The 19660-nt window shown below is 43.6% G+C and overlaps 1 protein-coding gene across 1 annotated transcript; it reads right to left on the reverse strand.

The window, feature by feature from the left end:
- Nucleotides 1–1621: 1621 nt before the first annotated feature.
- Nucleotides 1622–8917, reverse strand: LOC120942790 (pancreatic secretory granule membrane major glycoprotein GP2-like). Its single transcript, XM_040355716.1, has 4 exons — nucleotides 8819–8917; nucleotides 4529–4747; nucleotides 3687–3849; nucleotides 1622–1714 (listed from the first exon to the last, which is right to left on the reverse strand). Exons 1-4 carry the CDS (start codon nucleotides 8857–8859, stop codon nucleotides 1622–1624), a joined length of 516 nt encoding a protein of 171 aa, XP_040211650.1. The 5' UTR covers nucleotides 8860–8917.
- Nucleotides 8918–19660: the final 10743 nt, after the last annotated feature.

Consider the following 19660-nt stretch of genomic DNA (forward strand, 5'->3'; position numbering starts at 1 on the left):
GGATAACTAATATGAGTCCTTTATTCTTTATTCTTTATTCTTGATCCATAAATCAAAGTGACACACCACAGGAAAACAGCAACCAAAAAGAAGGTAAAAATCATCAAGCATAAAAATAATATAACTCTCCAACAACAAATTTACCTGATCGCCTAATTGGTCCAATTGTCAGAACACTGGAAGAATCAAAACTCGTGGGAATTCCAACACTTTCACCTATTGCTCTGGAACAGACCTAGAAACAAACAAGGCCATTAAGAAATGAGGGACGGGTGACACGGCTTTATCAGAATAAAATGTTCTCTATGAAGTCATCACAGAATTCACAGAGCTAAGTTACTGTCTCACACCTTATCACTTCCATATATAAAGAATATAATTGGTAAATGTTGTGCACTATATAGCCATATATAGGGAAGTGGGTGGAGTCATGTGAATCATGAATGATTTATATTGCTTCTCCCACTGAGCTCCTTGTTCTTGGGTTTGTGACGGAACTAAAGATGTCTAAATAACTTCTGTTTTAGCCGGGCCCCCTACTCTCTCCTTATTCTGTTGGGCGTTCGGTCCATGACCGAACGCCCGACTTTTCAGAGAGGGGTGACACCAAAATGACTTTCAGTTATTTTGGTGTCATCCCAGTGCGGGCCGCACCCCATGCACCCCCCTTGTGATGCCACTAATAAGACTTATAAAGAAAGTTCATAATTCTTACTGGGGGAGTCCCACTGACACCAAGGCAATAATGGGAAAATGCATTTAAGTTATAATTAAAATGATGAACAGTGGCCCTAATAGTAGTTTGATCAAGTTTATTCTTAAGGTCTTAGGAACATCTGCACCCTTGAACCTGGCATTGCTCCCCCTCTCTTTGTGCTGAAATTATCCTAATGATTATCCTAATAGCAAACAGAAATAGAAAACAGTGCAAAACAGATGCCAGTCTCCCACTCCCTTCCTACCTCATGTCCAGACTCCAGAGCCTCCTCATGTGCCGAAAAGGATGTCCCTTCACAGGCGTGCTCAAGCGTTATGCCCCGCTCACTCTGCTCTCTGCTCCTGCCATATGTGACTGCATGTGTCGGGATACGGCTGGACTCACGGTGCCCAGGAGGCTTAATAGTGAACTTACATTCCTCATCCTCACCGGGTACCACTCAACTGCGGGCCCCATAGCGCCCGCGTGGGTCGCTATGGCGGTAGTCCCCCCCCCCCCGGTGAAGACCTTTTTCTGTTCCAGCATGACTGTGCCCCCCCTGTGTACAAAGCTAGCCCCATAAAGACATGGTGTGACCAGTTTGGTGTAGAGGAACTTGAGTGTCCTCTACAGAGTCCTGACCTCATCCTTACTGAACACCTTTGGGATGAATAGGAATGCTGATGGGTGAGTCAGGTCTCTTCTCATCCAGCATCAGTATCTGAGCTTACAAATTGTCACAAATTTACACAGACACCCTCCAAAATCTTGTGGAAAAATCTTTTCAGAAGATTGGGGGATGTTAGAGCTACAAAGGGGGCCAAGCTGCGGCACAGGAGTTTTTTTTCACCATAATGCATAGAATGCAAACGCTGAGACTTTACATGAGAGGAAGAGCTGGGTTCACACCGCTCAAAGCCACCTCTAGCGATCTGATAAGCTGCTGGAAAGATCCAGGTGTTTGCCTGGTCCGCAGCCAGAGAAATCAAAAGGAAACAAGGAAAAATGGAGCCACATCTGGAAGTAAAATCAAAAGAATTTATTGGAAGTCCATAAAATCAAGAGAACATGACAACATCAAGCCAAATAAAAGGTGCTCAGTGGGCGCGTTTCACACAGATGTGCTTACTCATCACTTGATGAGTAAGCGCGCTAGTGTGAAAAGCGTCCACTGAGCACCTTTTTTTGGCTTGATTTTGTCATGTTCTCTTGATTTTATGGACTTCCAATAAATTCTTTTGATTTTACTTCCGGATGTGGCTCCATTTTCTTTGTTTAATGAGAATTTACACTCTGATACATTCCTGATTACCGGTTCCTGATCTCAGCTTCCATTTGACCCTGCTTATGCCTTTGTAATTCGCTGTCCGCCTATTACCGAACCCGGCTATCCCTGCTCCTGCTCTCCGCCTGGCTCAAACATTGCCTCAGAATGCCTGTGCTGGCCGCCTGTTGTCTCAGTTCTCCTGGGTCCTGTATCCTCCTGTCCTCTGATTTCAGGAAGTTCTGGCAAGCCACAAAACCAGAACCTGCAAGTTGGTTGGAACTCCCCTTAAAGTTGAGGTTCACCCTAAAAAACATCTATATACCATTACATCCAGCATACTTCCGACATGTACAGTATGCTGGTATTTTTTTTTTTCGCTGTACATAGCGTCTTATAGTTCTTTTTCACCAGGCTTCTGGGTTCTCACTCCCGCGGGGAATAGGCGTTCCTATGAAGAGGCGTAGATGATTGACGTGCGGAAAAGGCGCATCACGCGTTCCGAAAATAGCCGGACTGGGACTGGGCTCTATACGGCGCTATACGGCGCCTGCGCACAGACTAGGAGCCGTGTAGAGCTGACTGCGCAGGCGCCGTATAGAGCCGAGTCCCAGTTTGGCTGTTTTCGGAACGGTCACGCGCCTTATCCGCACGTCAATCATCTACGCCTCTTCATAGGAACGCCTACTCCCGGCGGAGTGAGAACCCAGAAGCCGGGTGAAAAAGAACTATAAGACGGTATGTACAGCAAAAAAAAAAAAAATACCAGCATACTGTACATGTCGGAAGTATGCTGAATGTAATGGTATATATATGTCTTAGGGTGAACCTCCGCTTTAACATTGGCTGATCCACCGTGCATTACTCTAGCTCCGTGCCTGTTGTCCTGCCTGCGCCACCGAGCCTACAAATCCATCGGCAGGCTACACCTACAGGAACTAGTGTCCCCCCTTACCCTAGCCACCATCTGTTCCACCTTCAGTGGGGCTTGGGCTGGAGATACAAGAGAGGTCAACCTCGTCATATCAGACTCCTACCAGGTACCTGACAGGAACTCTGCTTCAAAGTTGTGTTTCTCAGATCCACAAAGAAATACTCAGGTATCAAAAAACAATGCATTGACACATTTGCCAGTTTTTCTTACCCCTGTTGATGGGCAAAAGTTATAAAAAGCAAATCAGAGTTTTTTTTTATTAGGGTTTTTTATAATTCTGAGTAAAGTTTATTGTTTGTGAAGTCTCCACAATTGAAGTGGCTACTCAGTTCAGTAATGGAGACCACACAATCGATCATGATCATCCTTTTAATTGTATTCCCAATAAAAATAAGATGAGCTTATGGAGTCCTGGATTGGACACGCTGGGGAATTTCCAATGTTTTGATTCTGCTGACTATACAGTTGCAGGATTGTTCAGTAGGTGGAGAATCATAGAGAAGATTGTGTGACAAAGTTCAGGAAATTCAGTGATTATCATTTTTCTGATTCCGTCATCACCAATAATCAATAAACACTTCATTTCTAAAACTGTTGTAAAAACTCATCTGAGCTTCTTGAAAATCTTACAGATTGAATGTACTTAGACAAAAAAAGTCATCACTCTGGGGAAGGGGTCATCATTTTGAGTGTATGTCTCATTGTTTCTGGTGTTCTGGTTATGGACTTTGGGACTAGACCGGCCTACTGATCTGCTCTAACTCTCTTTTTATAGCTGTAACCCTACTTACAGGTCTACAGGATCCAATAGCGATGTCACACAGGCTGACAGCACAGTGTAGATACACCTCATCATGGCTTCCAACAAACTTGAACATCTGAACAGAAAACCGTCCTTGTCTGGAGACACCGTTCTCTTCAACACTCATAGTTCCATCATGTATGTTAGGACAGCTAAAGGAAGTAAAGGTGAGATAAAAGGACATTTTACAGATAATCATTTAATACACATTGTACTAAAAGACAGACAACTAAAAATGTACATGCAGTGGAACCTCGGATTATGAGAATAATCCGTTCCAGGAGAATGCTCGTAATCCGAAGCACTCGCATATCAAAGCGAGTTTCTCCATAGAAGTCAATGGAAATGAAAATAATACGTTCCACATTGACTTCTATGGCATACAATACCGCATGTGGTCAGAAGTGGGAAGGGGGGGGGGGAGAGGCTTGAATCCTGCTTGAATCATTAGACAACACTCGCAAACCAAGTCAGGATTTAAAAAATAATTGCTCGTATTACGTGTACCGTGTTACTCGCAATCCGAGGTTTCACTGTATTGGTTTATATATATATAAAGGGAAAGGCCAAACAGATCTTTAGTTGTGAATGGACACCGGTGGGTTGAACCATCCAGCAGCTTCTCCTGTCTCTGGGCACTTGTAGAGAGATCTCTGCACCCATGTTTCTAATATTTTCCACTTTTTCATCTGTTATGGAGATCCCAGACTGCTGCCAGTCTTCTACGGGAGTAGATCAATGTTGATTCACAGATCCCTCATCTATCACTCCCGGTCATGGAGAAGGAAATGTCAGGTGTCAGTAGATGAATCTTATTACATCTAAATTTACCTGTTTTGAATGATGTAGTATCTCACAGGGTAGTCGGCATCATTTGTTGGGGTAGCGTAGCAGTTCTTCATCACCAGGACGGCATTTGATGGGTCTCCACCCAAAATGAAGACTCCAACATACAAGAATTCCTCGGTGAACAGGGTGACTTCCGGCCCTGTGTGTGGAGTTGTGTAGTTACTATCCTTGTATAGAGCCATGGTGGTGTTGTATGATGGGCTGCATTTCAAATAGTGAAATAATGATAAACAATTAAACATACAATGCTATCATCTCACATGACAGCTAAAAGGTAAACCGGTAAAAAGTGGTGAGGATAGAAGGAAGCAAATTAGAAGGGCTTAATCCTAGTTACAGACAGAAAAACAATACAGAGACCTAAATACAGATCATACCACAGTTAAATGTCCATCACATGACTAGCCTAATAAAGCTGCCAATTTCCCATAATCCCTTATTACTGGAAACAAGTAATTAGTCCTGTGATGTTGGTAGACAGGTGACAGGACCTCTTGGTCTGATTATGTAGTCAGAGAGTCAGAAAGGTTTTCTTCTATTTCACAAGAGTTCTTTTTACCATGTGACAGCTGGCAGTAGGGTCATGGGGTGAGTCTGGGGCCAATTCATTGATTGTAGGTAGCAGACTGGATAAAAATGTACATTGTATGGGCAAACATTTGTTAAAGCATTTCACCATAAATGTCCGCTCGCGGCGATCGTATGTTTTTAGCTGCTTCATCGAATCTTCATGTCTCTATAATGTCGAATCTTTTCTCTTTATGGAGAATAATATTGGACTAATAGAGTTAAGGTATAGGCACATTCTACCGCAACAAAACGAAAATAAAGCATTTGTTTATGTCGGATCTTTTGTTTTTCGTTTTCTGTGCTTTCGTTATCGTTTGTTAAAACAATAACGAAAATACCTGAATTTCGGACGAAAATGCATTCGGATGAAAACAAATTCACATGTCTATTGATTCCATGTATTTTCTAATTCCCTCTTGCATCCTCTATAAGGCCCCGTACACACGGTCGGTTTGGTCCGATAAGAATGAACCGAAGTATAGGCTATCGGTCTGTTTTCCTTCGGTCCAAAATTTCAAAACATGCTTCAAAACCGAACCGATGGACCGCTGCCCGATCGGATCAAACCAATGGTTAGTACAGAAAAGCATTGGTTCAAAAGCCGCACATGCTCAGAATCAAGTCGACGCATGCTTGGAAGCATTGAACTTCGTTTTTTTCAGCACGTCGTGTGTTTAACATCACCGCGTTCTGACCCGATCGGTTTTTGAACTGATGGTGTGTACACATATCAGGCCGTACAGCCACTTCAGAGGTGAACTGATGAAAACGGTCCGACGGGCCAGTCTCATCGGTTTGGTCCGACCGTGTGTACGCGGCCTAACTGTTACATCTTATCTCTTGTTACAAAGACATAGGCCCGTATTCACATACATCGGCGCATATTAATGCCACCGTAGCGTATCTATTTTACGCTACGCCGACGCAGCGCAGAGAGGCAAGCACTGGATTCACAAAGCACTTGCTCCCACTCGCTCTTAAAGATACGCTGGGTTTCCTCGGCGTAAGCCAGCGCAGGTGGAAGTGGGCGTGAGCCATGCTAATGAGGCGTGACCCCATGCAAATGATGGGCCAAGCGCCATAGTACTTAAAATGAACGGCGCATGCGCCGTCCCGTGGCCGCATCCCAGTGCACATGCTCAGAATCACGTCGAGACAACTGCCTAAGATACGTCGAATCACTGCCTACGACGTGAACGTAACCTACGCCTAGTCATATTCACATACTACGTAAATGAAAAAAGATACGACGGCTTGTGTTCCCTGGTCTATACCTTTGCATGAGTTGCGCTTCCTATATGGGGAATAACTTTACGCCGGATGTACAACTTACGCAAACCACGTATATTATGCGCCGGGCGCAACTACGTTTGTGAATCGGCATATCTCCCTCATTTGCATATGTGCATAGAAAATCAATGGGAGCGGAAAATGCGTCCAGCGTAAATATGCGCCCACGATACGACGGCGTAGGCAAGTTATGTCAGTCGTAGGAAGCCTATTTTTAGGCGTATCTCAGATTATGGGCACGGCGCATAGATAGGAAGGCGCATAGTTACACTTACGCGGCGTATCTCGAGATTTGTCGGCGTAAGTGCTTTGTGAATCCGGGCCATAGATATTTTCTGTTTTCTTCTGCTCCATCTAGTGGCTATAATGCAGAATATTAATGATGCCCACAATAAAAAAATCATTCAGAAGATAAAATAACCTAAAAGACTTTTGTTTTTGCCCAGTTCACACTGAACAAATGTACATGAAGATTTGCTGGATGAGTGGCTATGAAAATTATTTGCAACAAGACCCCCATGATACAATGAAGGCGGCCACTCCAGTAACATTGGAAGCATTCTTTATTGGCTACAGCAGTAACTACTGACACGTTTCGGCCAAAGCCATGCACACTAAATAGACCCAGTGGGCCAGATCCAGAGAGAATTGGATCCGCGCAGCGTATTAGAGATACGCTACGCCGCCGTACCTTACCTGGCGGAATTTCGAATCCTCAACGATTTCGCGCCCGTAAGTTATGGCGGCGTAGTGTATTTCTGGCGGCGGAATTCAAATCGGCAATCAGGGGGTGGGTTTCGTTTAAATGAAGTGCGTCCTCACGCCGAATGAACTGCGCATGCATCGTCCAGAAATTTCCCGCCGTGCTTTGCGCGAAAAGACGTCGCAACGACGTAATTTTTTTAACTTAGACGTGAGTTGCGTCCATCCCTATTCACGGACGACTTACGCAAAAAAAAATTCAAATTTCGACGCGGGAACGACGGCCATACTTAACATGGCAAGTCTATCTATACGCCGCAAAATACCAGCTTTAACTATACGCTGGAAAAAGCCGACTACAGACGACGTTACAAAATGCGACGGCCGCGAGTACATTCGTGGATCGTCGTAAATCGCTAATTTACATACCCGACGCGGAAAACGATACGAACTCCACCCAGCGGGCGCCGAAGTATTGCATCTAAGATCCGAAGGCGTACGAAGCCGTATGCCTGTCGGATCTTACCCAGATGCCGTCGTATCTTGGTTTGAGGATTCAAAACAAAGATACGACGTGGGAAATTTGAAAGTACGCCGGCGTATCAGTAGATACGCCGGCGTACTCGCTATGTGAATCTGGCCCAGTACATTTATTCTCTGTTGTGATGCCTTAGTTCTAGTGTCTTCTCTAGCTCTGGAAATTAAAATCTAGGTTTGATCCATCAGATTTGATGTTTCCAGTGTTTTCCGCTTGTTTCATCTATTATGAGGATTAGACACGTGCACTGCCAAAAAATGTCTGTTTTCATTTCATTTGTTTTTATTTATTTATTTTTTGTAAATTAGAAAATGCATAAATTGTAAAAATTTGTAAATTAGAAAATTCGGAAATCGTCAATTCATCAATTAGAAAATTTGAAAACTCGGAAATTCAAAAAAATTTGTAAATTTGAAAATTTGTAAGTTTAAGAAATTCGGAAATTTGAACATTTGGAAATTCGGAAATTTAAAAATGCGAAAATTCCCAAATTCAAAAGATCGAAAATCTGAAAATTTGAAATATTAACTAACTAATAATAACTCACTATTAAATTTCCTTTCAAATTTGGCTGTTAGTGAACGTAACAAATAGGAATTTATCTTGAGTTACGAATTATCTAAAATAACGAATGCCAAATCTAAACAAATGGAACAGAATGAATTCATAATAAATAATAATAATAATAATAATAATAATAATAAAAAAATATATAATTATTTATTAGAATTTTTTTCACTAACAGCCAAATTTGAAAAGAAATTCAAATACCTATTATTTAATAGTTAGTAGTAGTTAAGTTATTATTAGTTAGTTATTTTCTGATTTTCGTTCATATTTTCAGATTTTCCAACTTCCAAATTTCTGGATTTCAGAATGTTCGAAATTTAGAATTTTAGAATATTATAATTTCCAAATATTCAGAAAAAATTGGAAATTTGTAGATTTCAGAATTAACAAATTTGTTGAAATTTGTTAAAAAAACTAATTTGGAACTAATTGCACATGTCTAATGGAGATCTAGGTCTGCTGCCCGTATTTTACAGGAGTGAAGCAAGGTTGGTTTACAGAGCCCTCATCCATCACTCCAACCAGAACCCAAGTTACTAAGAAGTCGGCCTTTAGACATTTTCCATTATCCTTAGACTCACATTTTGATTATTTTCTCTTACCTGGGGATAGGATGCAGAGTCTTCTGCAGACTGGTTATCATATCCAACCCATAGACACACAGCAGGGTTATGCGAAGGGTGCTGCTTCTTGTGATTTTTGCATTGCGTTCCTCCACATCAATGGTGATAACAGCCTTATACGTGGCATGGGTATCGTTTGTTTCCTTTATAGAACCAAATAAAATAAATAATAATAATTAAAAAACAGATAGTGTGGGCGCCAATTCCTCCTCTCCCATCACATACACCAACTGCTGTGCAAACGCCATGGAATGTCAACCAGCCACATGGGATTGGGATTGTGAGATGGGATGTCTCGTGTAACAGCAAAACTTCATCATCTGCTTTACAGAGCCCTCATCTATCACTCCAGCCAGAAGCCAAGTTACTAAGAAGTCGGCCTTTAGACATTTTCCATTATCCTTAGACTCACAGAGGCAGGATGTGATTGGGAGGTGGTGTGTGTCAGATGCAGGATGTGATTGGTTGGGAGCATGTGCCAGAGGCAGGCTGTGATTGGGAGGGGTGTGTATCAGATGCAGGATGTGATTGGTTGGGAGCATGTGCCAGAGGCAGGCTGTGGTTGGGAGAGGGTGTGTGTCAGAGGCAGGATGTGATTGGGAGGGGGTGTGTGTCAGAGGCAGGCTGTGATTGGTTGGAGGTGTGTGTCAGAGACAGGCTGTGATTGGTTTGGGCCTTTGTGCCAGAGGCAGGCTGTGATTGGGAGAGGGTGTGTGTCAGAAGAAGGATGTGATTGGGAGGGGGTGTGTGCCAGAGACAGGCTGTGATTGGGAGGGGGTGTGTGTCAGAGGCAGGCTGTGATTGGGAGGGGTACATGTCAGAAACAGGCTGTGATTGGGAGGGTGTGTGTGTCAGAGACAGGCTGTGATTGGGAGGGGGTGTGTGCCAGAGGCAGGCTGTGATTGGGAAGGGAGTGTGTGCCAGAGGCAGGCTATGATTGGGAGGGGTGTGTGTCAGAGGCAGGCTGTGATTGGAAGGGGTGTGTGTTAGAGGCAGGCTGTGATTGGGAGGGGGTGTGTGCCAGAGACAGGCTGTGATTGGGAGGGGTGTGTGTCAGAGGCAGGCTGTGATTGGGAGGGGGTGTGTGTCAGAGGCAGGCTTATGATTGGGAAGGGGTGTGTGTCAGAAGCAGGCTGTAATTGGGAGAGGATGTGTGTCAGATACAGGTTGTGATTGGGAGAGGGTGTGTGTCAGAGACAGGTTGTGATTGGGGGGGGGGTGTCAGAGGCGGTTTGCGATTGGTTATGGGGCATAGTGACGGAACAAAACTGCCCAATCCAGGCATGCTGTGTGTCTGCACAGTGTCCTCTACCTCTGAATGGGCAGCCAATGGATGACAACTGACCACCTAACACAGATTAGCTTCTGTATTTTGTGTGGTCAGTTTAGGACAAGGAATAAATGTGACTGGCAGGATCAACCAGATACATCAGATGGAAGAAGTCCATTAAAATGATTAAGTCTCTGATTTCTAAAATATACATATGTGATTACACACAATGAAAAACAATAAATATTCAGAGGAACACACATTTTAACAATAATAGCAGCAATAGAGAACACTTACATAGGACCCGTCTCCACAACCTACGATTTGTAGAGGGACTCGGACTGAGAAGGTATTTGTGGCGGGATCATCCGTGAAGATGAAGCAGATATTGTCCTTCACATGAGTCTTGTTGAAGTAAATGTTCAGATCATTAAACTGACATTTATGGAAGACGGCTCTCATCTCGTACAATCCACAGGTCAGCTCAGGAACCACCTGTGACAAATCTTTCAATGGAACAAGAAAATCTTTTATTATCTTTCGGACTCCCCAATACTTATTCCACAAATGACGGCCAACATGGAGGATTTCCAGGATAATGGATTAAATTGAGGAGGGGCTTTTGGGAAATGAAGGTGGAGCTGGGAAGACTGGAAACGGCTTTTGGAATGGCTTTGTATTATTAAATAGAACACGTTAAAGCTCACAGGAGATGAGATATTATTGGTTGGATTTCTATTTACTGTAAGAACTAGGAGGCGGTGAAGCTTAAAAAACGTCATGGAGGAACGTTGCTTCTATCACTCCGTACCATAAGACATAAGTATGGCACTTTCCAGAGGCTGCAGCTACCCAGATTCTTTGCCAATCCTTACCCCCAGCAGCACCTCCATATGGCTCTTGTGCCATATCCAAATTTCAGGGTTATTTTTTGGATATAATTTGGATTTACAAAAGGCTTCTGGGAGAAAAGAACCAAACGCTGCTCTAAAGGCTGTTTCTGACTTACCGGTATATCTCCTTTTACCGTTACCTGGGCATCTTTAGCTTGCTTGCCAGTCCCACCAGATACCACCCTTCATTAGCTTAACTTCCAGGCCCACCAGGTTCCACTCTTTCTTAGACTACTTCCAGCTCCACCAGCTTGACTGTCACCTTATCCTGACCGCCGACAGTCCCACCATATCGGACTGTTTTCTTATCTTGATTACCAGTTCCACCCAGCACCCCTATTCAATCGAAAGTATTTCTGGTAGGGACTAGGAAGTGCCTTGGGCTGTGTTTTGGCCTTATCATCCCATAGTGCAGGACCAACAGAAGTTTCCCAAACCATTTTGCCCAATTTTACTTTTTTGCTTTCTGAACACTGATTTGGAAATTCAAAATTTTGGAAGTTTGAAAATATTGAAAATATTTTGGCCAAAGCACAAATTATCAAATGTTTCAGAAGTTCTCTCATCTCTACTCTCCAGTGGTTTTACAAACAGGAGCAGCCAGTCCATAAGGGGCACCGCCCACCCCCCCTAGTTTGCATGTGGGGATGCATGCAGGGCGCTGGATGCATAGTCTCTTTTTTTTTTCAAGCCACATGATTAAAGTTGGAGGCTCTAATTGGCTTGAAAAAGTTTGGGCTCAGGCCACACCCACTTGTGACACTAGTGATTCAATACTCGCTATTTTCTTACAGTTTCTCCTCCCGGCCAATCAGGACAGGAGGCGAATTGGTTTGGCCGGGAAGAGAAGTCGAGGAAGACGTGGAGGGGTGAGTGCGGACCTTGGTGGGGGGAGAGGGGTTTGTCGCCCCACCAAAAAGTTTAGCACCAGCCACCACTGGTTACAAACAGCAAAAAAATGCTGAGGTTAAACTTTAAATGGTTTGCCAAAAAAATCTGAAAATGCTCGATGACTTCAACGATGAAATAGTGAGAAAAACTGGAGCGGCTCCTCAAATTCTTGCATACATACCGGTGACTTTATACGGATCTTTGCAAAAACATCCATATTGATTGTTCCTCAGCTCCCATTCCTCGTCCGCTTTACATGTCTCGGGTGAAGCATCTAAAGAGAGACAAGGATAATGATAGGGACCAATCAAACTTGTGGGATCAGATAATATAAAAATGTACCAAGAAGTATGATGTGTATCGCTAAAGTAACATCAGTCTCTCTGGACCATGAGACAGAGATCTGCCTATTAGGATTAGTAGGGGAAAATAAGGCTTCTATAGAAAGGTGAATACCGGTGGGCCTGTTACTCTACTATGCAAGGAAGGCAATAGTGTTAAACTGGAAGAAGGTTGAAGCCCCCTCGTTGGCACATTGGAAAAAATTGGTGAATAGTAATTTACCACTGTATCGGGAGACATACTGTAATAGAGGAAATGAGGAGAAATATGAAAGAATATGGGCAAATTGGATAGAGAATGAATGCTATGATGGCATTTAGGGTAGGGGGGGGGTATGGAAATAGGGCAAACCATATCACTGAAAGAAAGGGTTAAGGAAGGGAAGAAATGTATAAGTGTTTTTGTGGTTGTGATGAAATGATTATTAATGTAATTTTATGGAAGCTCCTGAGAGAGTAGACAAATGTAAGTTGTGAAATGTATATTTGGATATGGAAATAATTAATAAAGAGATAAAAAAAAAATGTACAACAAGAGCAACCAATCAATGATATGATCATCACATTATATTGTACAGGTATAAAATAATCCACAGGACTTCCACCATTGTGATCTGATAGAAGAATAAAACACTTACCTATAGAAATGGGGGGATCCAGACCTGGAAAACAGAAGAAATGATATGAAATGAATACATAATATCAGACATGTTGACATTCTTCATTGTTACTTGTATGGCTGGTTTGGAGGCGTGGCATAGAAATAATGTAAATGATCCAATCACAAGTTTACCTGATGGCCTAATTAATCCAATTGACAGAGTACCATCAGAACTCTGGGCTTTTCCAATTTCATCGATTTGACTCCTTCCTAGGGCACAGACCTAAAACAAACACGGTCATTAGGAAATGAGGGGCGGGTGACACGGGTTCATCGGTATAAAACGCTTTCTATGAAATCATCACAGAGCTAATCTGACGAGCTGACTGAATGGAGCTCAGATCACATCTTATCAGTTATATACTGTATAAACAGTGCCTTGAAAAAGTATTCATACCCCTTGAAATGTCCCACATTTTCTCATGTTACAACCAAAAACGTAAATGTATTTTATTGGGATTTTATGTGAGAGACCAATACAAAGTGTCACATGATTGTGAAGTGGAAGGAAAATTATAAATGATACAAATAAATATGTGAAAAGTGTGGATCGAGTTTCAACTTCCTTCAACGCACCTTTTATATTATTATTTTTATTATTGTACAGGGTTTATTTAGCGCCAACATTTTACGCAGTGCTTTAGAATGTAGAGGGAGGACAGCACAATTACAGTACACTACAGGAGGGACAGGAGGGCCCGGCTCATAGAGCTTACATTCTACTGGCAGAGATCTCCTCTACATCTCGGTGCCCAAGAAGATCCGGCGTGGTGGTCGGGACTTCTCCCACCAGGCTGCCGTATTATGGACTAGCGTCCCTATCGAGCTCAAGGAGGCCCCTACTATCCCGGTCTTTCGCAGGCTACTGAAGACTTGGCTTTTCACGCAAGCCTTTCCTGCATAGCCTCTCTCTTCCACACTTTCTGACGCTCTGTGCTGCTTTTAGTTCCTGGGTCCTCTTTTGCCAGGAACTCTGCTATGCGCGTTGGGACTCTTCGGGGGAAGACCGTGCTATATTAAGATACCTCTCAACTCAACTAAAGGGAGGGGGTGGTGGTACAAAAGGTAATAGATGGGAGGGATGGTCTGATGGAGGTGACTCAGGGACAGTTGTTAGGTGGGTGTGGGATAGGCATCACTGAATAAATTAGTTTTCAGGGATCTCCTAAAGGGGGAGAGGGTAGGTGCTGATCAGACATACTGGGGCAGGGAGTTCCAGAGGATGGGAGAGGCTCTGGAGAAGTCCTGAAGGTGAGCATGGGAGGAGGTAACAAGGGGGCTAGAGAGCAGGAGGTCCTGGGAGGAACGGAGGGGACAATTTGGGCGATATCTGCAGATGAGGTTGGTGATGTAGTGTAGTTTAGTGGTGTTTTATATTATAACCAGGCGCTTTCCTACACAACTGCTGCCAGGATGCTTCATAAAGATTCTGGGCCAGATTCTCGTAGAATGGCGTATCTATGCGGCGGCGTAACGTATCCGATTTACGTTACGCCGCCGCACGTTTTTCAGGCAAGTGCTTTATTCACAATCACGCGGCGTAATTCAAATTTGGCAGGTAGGGGGCGTGTATCATTTAAATGAAGCGCGTCCCTGCGCCGAACGAACTGCGCATGCGCCGTCCGTAAAATATCCAGGGTGCATTGCTCCAAATGACGTCGCAAGGACGTCATTGGTTTCGAAGTGAACGTAAATGACGTCCAGCCCCATTCACGGATGACTTACGCAAACGACATAACTTTTTAAATTTCGACGCGGGAACGACGGCCATACTTAACATTGGCTGCGCCTCATATAGCAGGGGCAACTTTACGCCGGGAAAAGCCTAACGTAAATGTCGTAACTTTACTGCGTCGGCCGTGCGTACGTTCGGGAATTTGCGTATCTAGCTAATTTGCATACTCAATGCAGATTTCGACGGAAGCGCCACCTAGCGGGCCAAAAAAAAAATGCACTTAAGATCCGACGGTGTAAGAGACTTACGCCTGTCGGATCTAATGGATATCTATGCATAACTGATTCCAAGAATCAGGCGCATAGATACGACGGCTCAGATTAGGACTTACGACGGTGTACATGGCGCTGCGCAGTCGTAAGTCCTTTGAGAATCTGGGCCTCTGTCTATCTATGATTGATAGTCTGCTTAACAAATGCAACTACCCTATCTCAGATATTTACAAATCATTCCTTTCAGACATTAATACCAATACGGCCAAAATTACTCTAAGAAATGGTACAAGGACCTTCCAGAGGATGATTTGAGAGACTAAATTCTGGAGGACTATCTGAAAGTCCATAAGTGCATTGTCAATGAAACATGGAGAGTAACTCAGTTCAAGTTTATCCATGGAGCCTTCAAACCGTTTCTTTCCTCAAACTCACCATCACACTTGGCAGCATGTCCACAATGTGGATCCACAAAACCCTCGCTATTCCACCGCTTTTGGCCTTGCCCTCCGATCTCCACCTTTTGGGAACATATCATCACCTTCATACATAGAATCCCAGAATTACTCATTCTCAAGATGCCACAGCTGTTGCTATTTAGTTACAGCTCACCCAAACAGCCACACCCTGAAGAACCCAGGATATGTATATCTCAATGGACCCACCTCTGCCTCCTGGCGACCCGTAAAAATATTTTTCAGTGTGGATATCTGGTGCAGCTGTAGGCATCATTCAGATATCATTCTTTTCTGCCAGCGATTCTGTGCACTCTAAGGGACAATCATAGCGGCAGTTCCGCCACTTGATTGTTCTTACAGGCGACGGGAGGGACAAGGGAGGGACATCCCCCCCCATCGACCACCCTCCGGTGCTTGTATGGTCTCTCCTGTGCCATCAGGGACCCATAGAAAGAATACACCACCGCAGGATGAAGAGCATAGAGATTTCTGGTAGCCAAATGGTCACCAGTCATCTCTATGACCGTCGGAGGCCCAGGCGCTAAGTTATGACGTCACATCCGGGCCGTGGATGTCAACAAAGCGGCGATCTTGGCTGGAAAGCATCAGATCTGTCTTTTTTTTTTCCGATCTCATGCTTTCAAGCCTGGAGGAGAGATGTGGGGTCTTATAGACCCCATATCTCTCCATAAAGAGGACCTGTCACACACCTCTCATATTACAAGGTATGTTTACATTCCTTGTAATAGGAATACAATAAAAGAAAAAAGAAAAAGAAAGTAGTTTTTTTTTTTTTTTACAATAAAATAAACAATAAAAAAATAAGCATCTCTATCCCTGTATGCTCACGCACAGAAGCAAACACACACATAAGTCCTTCCCGCATATGTGAACACCATTCAAACCACACATGTGCGGTATCGCCGTGTGCGTTCCAGCGAGAACCACAATTCTAGCACTAGAACTCTAAACATGTAACCTGTAGAAAAATTTAAAGCGGCGCCTATGGAGATTTTTAAGTACCGGCCTTTTTGCGCCATTCCGCGCTTGCGAGCAATTTTAAAGCGTAACATGTTGGGTATCTATTTACTCGGCGTAGCTTCATCTTTCACAATATATACAAAATTTCAAAAACAGCAATTTTATTCTCTAGGGTGTCTGCTAAAAAAAATACATATATATATATATATTATTTGGGTGTTCTGAGTAATTTTCTAGCAAAAAAAAAATCATGATTTTCACATGTTAGGAGAGGAGCGCCAGTAGAGGCCCTGTATGGAAGTGGTTAAAGATTGACTGTACTAAGACAATAAATGCCACCACTCTGAGAAGGGGGGGGGCATGATTTTTAATGGATGGCTCATTGTTGTAGGCATCCTGGTTAAGGACTTTGGGACTAGACCGGTGCATTGCCATGAAATGCGATTTGCCATGAAATGTGATGGTCCGCCTCCATCACATCCCATTGGCTCACTCATGTCATGTGACATATAGACACGTCATCAGTCTCAGCTAGGCTATCATAGGGAGAGGATCTCCTCTCCCTGTGATAGCTGAAGCTGCACGGAGCTGTACTAGTAAATGTAGCTTACTCGCACACCCAGGGAGGTCAACCCCCGTGCAGCTCTTCAAAGGGCTAAGAGAGAGGAGAGGGGGGCAGGCAGATGGGAGGCTGCCCCATTATACAGGCTGCCCATGGTGGTGTGTGTGTGTGTGTGTGTGTGCTGCTGGCCACACAGCCTGAGAGCAGGAGGAGGGGAGAGGCAGCCTATAGATGTGTGTGAGATCATTGTTTCTATACATTGTTACACGAGCAATGCACTCACTGCAACACAGGCTGCTCCTCACAGAGCTGTGCATATCACACTGGCTTCTCCTTCCTAACAGTATATGTAACACTACTGCACTGCCTGCTCCCAGTTACAGGCTGTGCATGATGTATATACCTCGACACACAGCCTGAGGGGCTTTCTCCTGCCTTGATAGCCTAGCTGAGACTGATGACGTTTAAATATGTCACGTGACAGGAGTGAGCCAATAGGATGTGATGGAGGCGGACCATCACATTTCATGGCAAATCACAATTCATGGCAATGCACCGGCCTCATGATCTGCTCTAACCCTCTTTCAATAGCTGGAAACCTACTTACAGGTGCACAGGATCCAGTATGGACGTTGCACAGCCTCACAGCACAATGTAGATACACTTTGTCATAATTTCCAGCAAACTTGAACATCACAGAAAACCGTCCTCTACTGGAGACGCCGTTCTCTTCAACAGTTATAGTTCCATCATTATTGTTAATACAGCTAAAGAAAGTGAAAGTGGGATAAAAAGAGACATTTTACAGATAATCATTTTATATACATTGTACTAAAAGACTTTATTCGGGGAACTAACAATATACATTGTGGTTTACATATTTAACCACTTAAGGACCGAGCCTGTATTTCAGACTCTGGGCTAGATTCAGGTAGAATTGCCTATCTTTAGGCGGGTATAGCGTATCTCAGATACACTACGCCACCGTAACTTAGTGAGGCAGGTACCGTATTCACAACGAACTTGCGTCCTAAGTTACGGCGGCGTAGTGTAAATGGGCCGGCGTAAGCCCACCTAATTCAAATTGTCCAGGCAGTGGGCGTGTTGTATTATAATGAGCCTTGACCCCACGTAATTGACGCTTCTAGTGGGATACGTAATTGACGTATCCCAGTGTGCATGCTTGAAATCACGTCGCAAATAGTCAATGCTTTCGACGTGAACGTAACTTACGCACAGCCCTATTCGCGTACGACTTATGCAAATGACGTAAACAACGGGAAATTCGACGCTGTCCCGACGTCCATACTTAATATTGGCTACGCCTCATATAGCAGAGGTAACTTTATGCAGAAAAAAGCCTAACGTAAACGACATAAATCAATGCGCCGGGCGGACGTACGTTTCTGAATTGGCGTATCTAGCTCATTTGCATATTCTACGCGTAAATCTATCGTATGTCCTTTATGAATCCAGCCCTCTGTGTTTACAAGTTAAAAACATTTTTTTTGCTCGAAAATTACTTAGAACCCTCAAACATTATACATTTTTTTTAACACCCTAGAGAATAAAATGGCGGTCATTGCAATACTTTCTGTCACACCCTATTTGCGCAGCGGTCTTACAAGCACACTTTTTTTTGGAAAAGAATGACTTTTTTTAATAAAAAAATAAGACAACAGTAAAGTTAGCCCAATTTTTTTTACATTGTGAAAGATAATGTTACGCCGAGTAAAATACCCAACATATCACGCTTTAAAATTGCATCTGCTCGTGAAATGGCGACAAACTTTTACCCTTTAAAATCTCCATAGGCGATGTTTAAAAAATTCTACAGGTTGCATGTTTTGAAATACAGAGGAGATCTAGGGCTAGAATTATTGCTCTCACTCTACCGATCGCGGTGATACCTCACATGTGTGCTTTGAACACCATTTTTATATGCAGGCGCTACTCACGAATGCGTTCGCTTCTGTGAGCGAGCTTGTTGGGACAGGGCACTTAAAAAAATAAATCTCACTTTTACCTTCTATTACAAGGAATACAAGCATGACAGGTCCTCTTAAATATGAGATCTGGGGTTTAAAAAGATCTCACATCTCATATTTGGACTTAAATGCAAAAAATTAAAAAATAAATTGTCATTTGAAAAAATGACAACAAAAAAATGTCCCTTTAAGACGTATGCAGTGATATGGAGATGGGGGGGGGGCATCTTCCCCTCACTTGTATCTATACCCAGCAAGGGAGAGGACCAGACGGCTCCGGTAAGCGGCGGAGGGCACCGGAGAGTGGCAGGGGGGGCCCTCTCCTGTCGCTGATAAAAGTGATCTTGCGGCGTATGCGCTGCAGGGACCACTTTTATCTTGTAGCGGACCGCTCCCTGAAGAAGAGGATACTGGGGTGATGGTAGCTAGCTGCTGCCATAACAACGGTATTCCTCTTCAAACAGAGGACGTAAAACTGCGGTGGGCGGTCCGGAAGTGGTTAAAGGGAAAGGCCAATCAGATCTGGTACTTTAGTTGTGGATGAACACAGGTGGGTTGAACCATCCAGAAGCTTCTCCTGTCTCTGGACACTGGTAGAGAGATCTCCGCACTTGTGTTTCCAATATTTTCCACCTTTATCATCTGTTATGGTGTTCCCAGTCTGCTTTCCCTTTTTTTCAGGAATAAACCTAGGTTGCTTTATACAGCCCTCATCTATCCCTCCCGGTCATGGAGAAGGAAATGTCGGGTGTCAGTAGATATATCTTTTTACATTTAAATGTACCTGTTCTGGATGATGTAATATTTCAGAGGGTCATTCACATTGTAC

The sequence above is a fragment of the Rana temporaria genome, chromosome 6 (assembly GCF_905171775.1).
Source record: "Rana temporaria chromosome 6, aRanTem1.1, whole genome shotgun sequence".
Classification (NCBI taxonomy): Eukaryota; Metazoa; Chordata; class Amphibia; order Anura; family Ranidae; genus Rana; species Rana temporaria.

Excerpts from the sequence above, each read along its gene's own strand:
- LOC120942790 (XM_040355716.1), bottom strand. The coding sequence starts at position 8,859 with ATGATAACCAGTCTGCAGAAGACTCTGCATCCTATCCCCAG. Across the intron at positions 4,748-8,818 it reads ACTCTGCATCCTATCCCCAG|CCCATCATACAACACCACCA; the intron begins GTAAGAGAAAAT and ends TTTGAAATGCAG. Across the intron at positions 1,715-3,686 it reads CTATTGGATCCTGTAGACCT|ATGTGGCTCCATTTTTCCTT; the intron begins GTAAGTAGGGTT and ends TTTTACTTCCAG.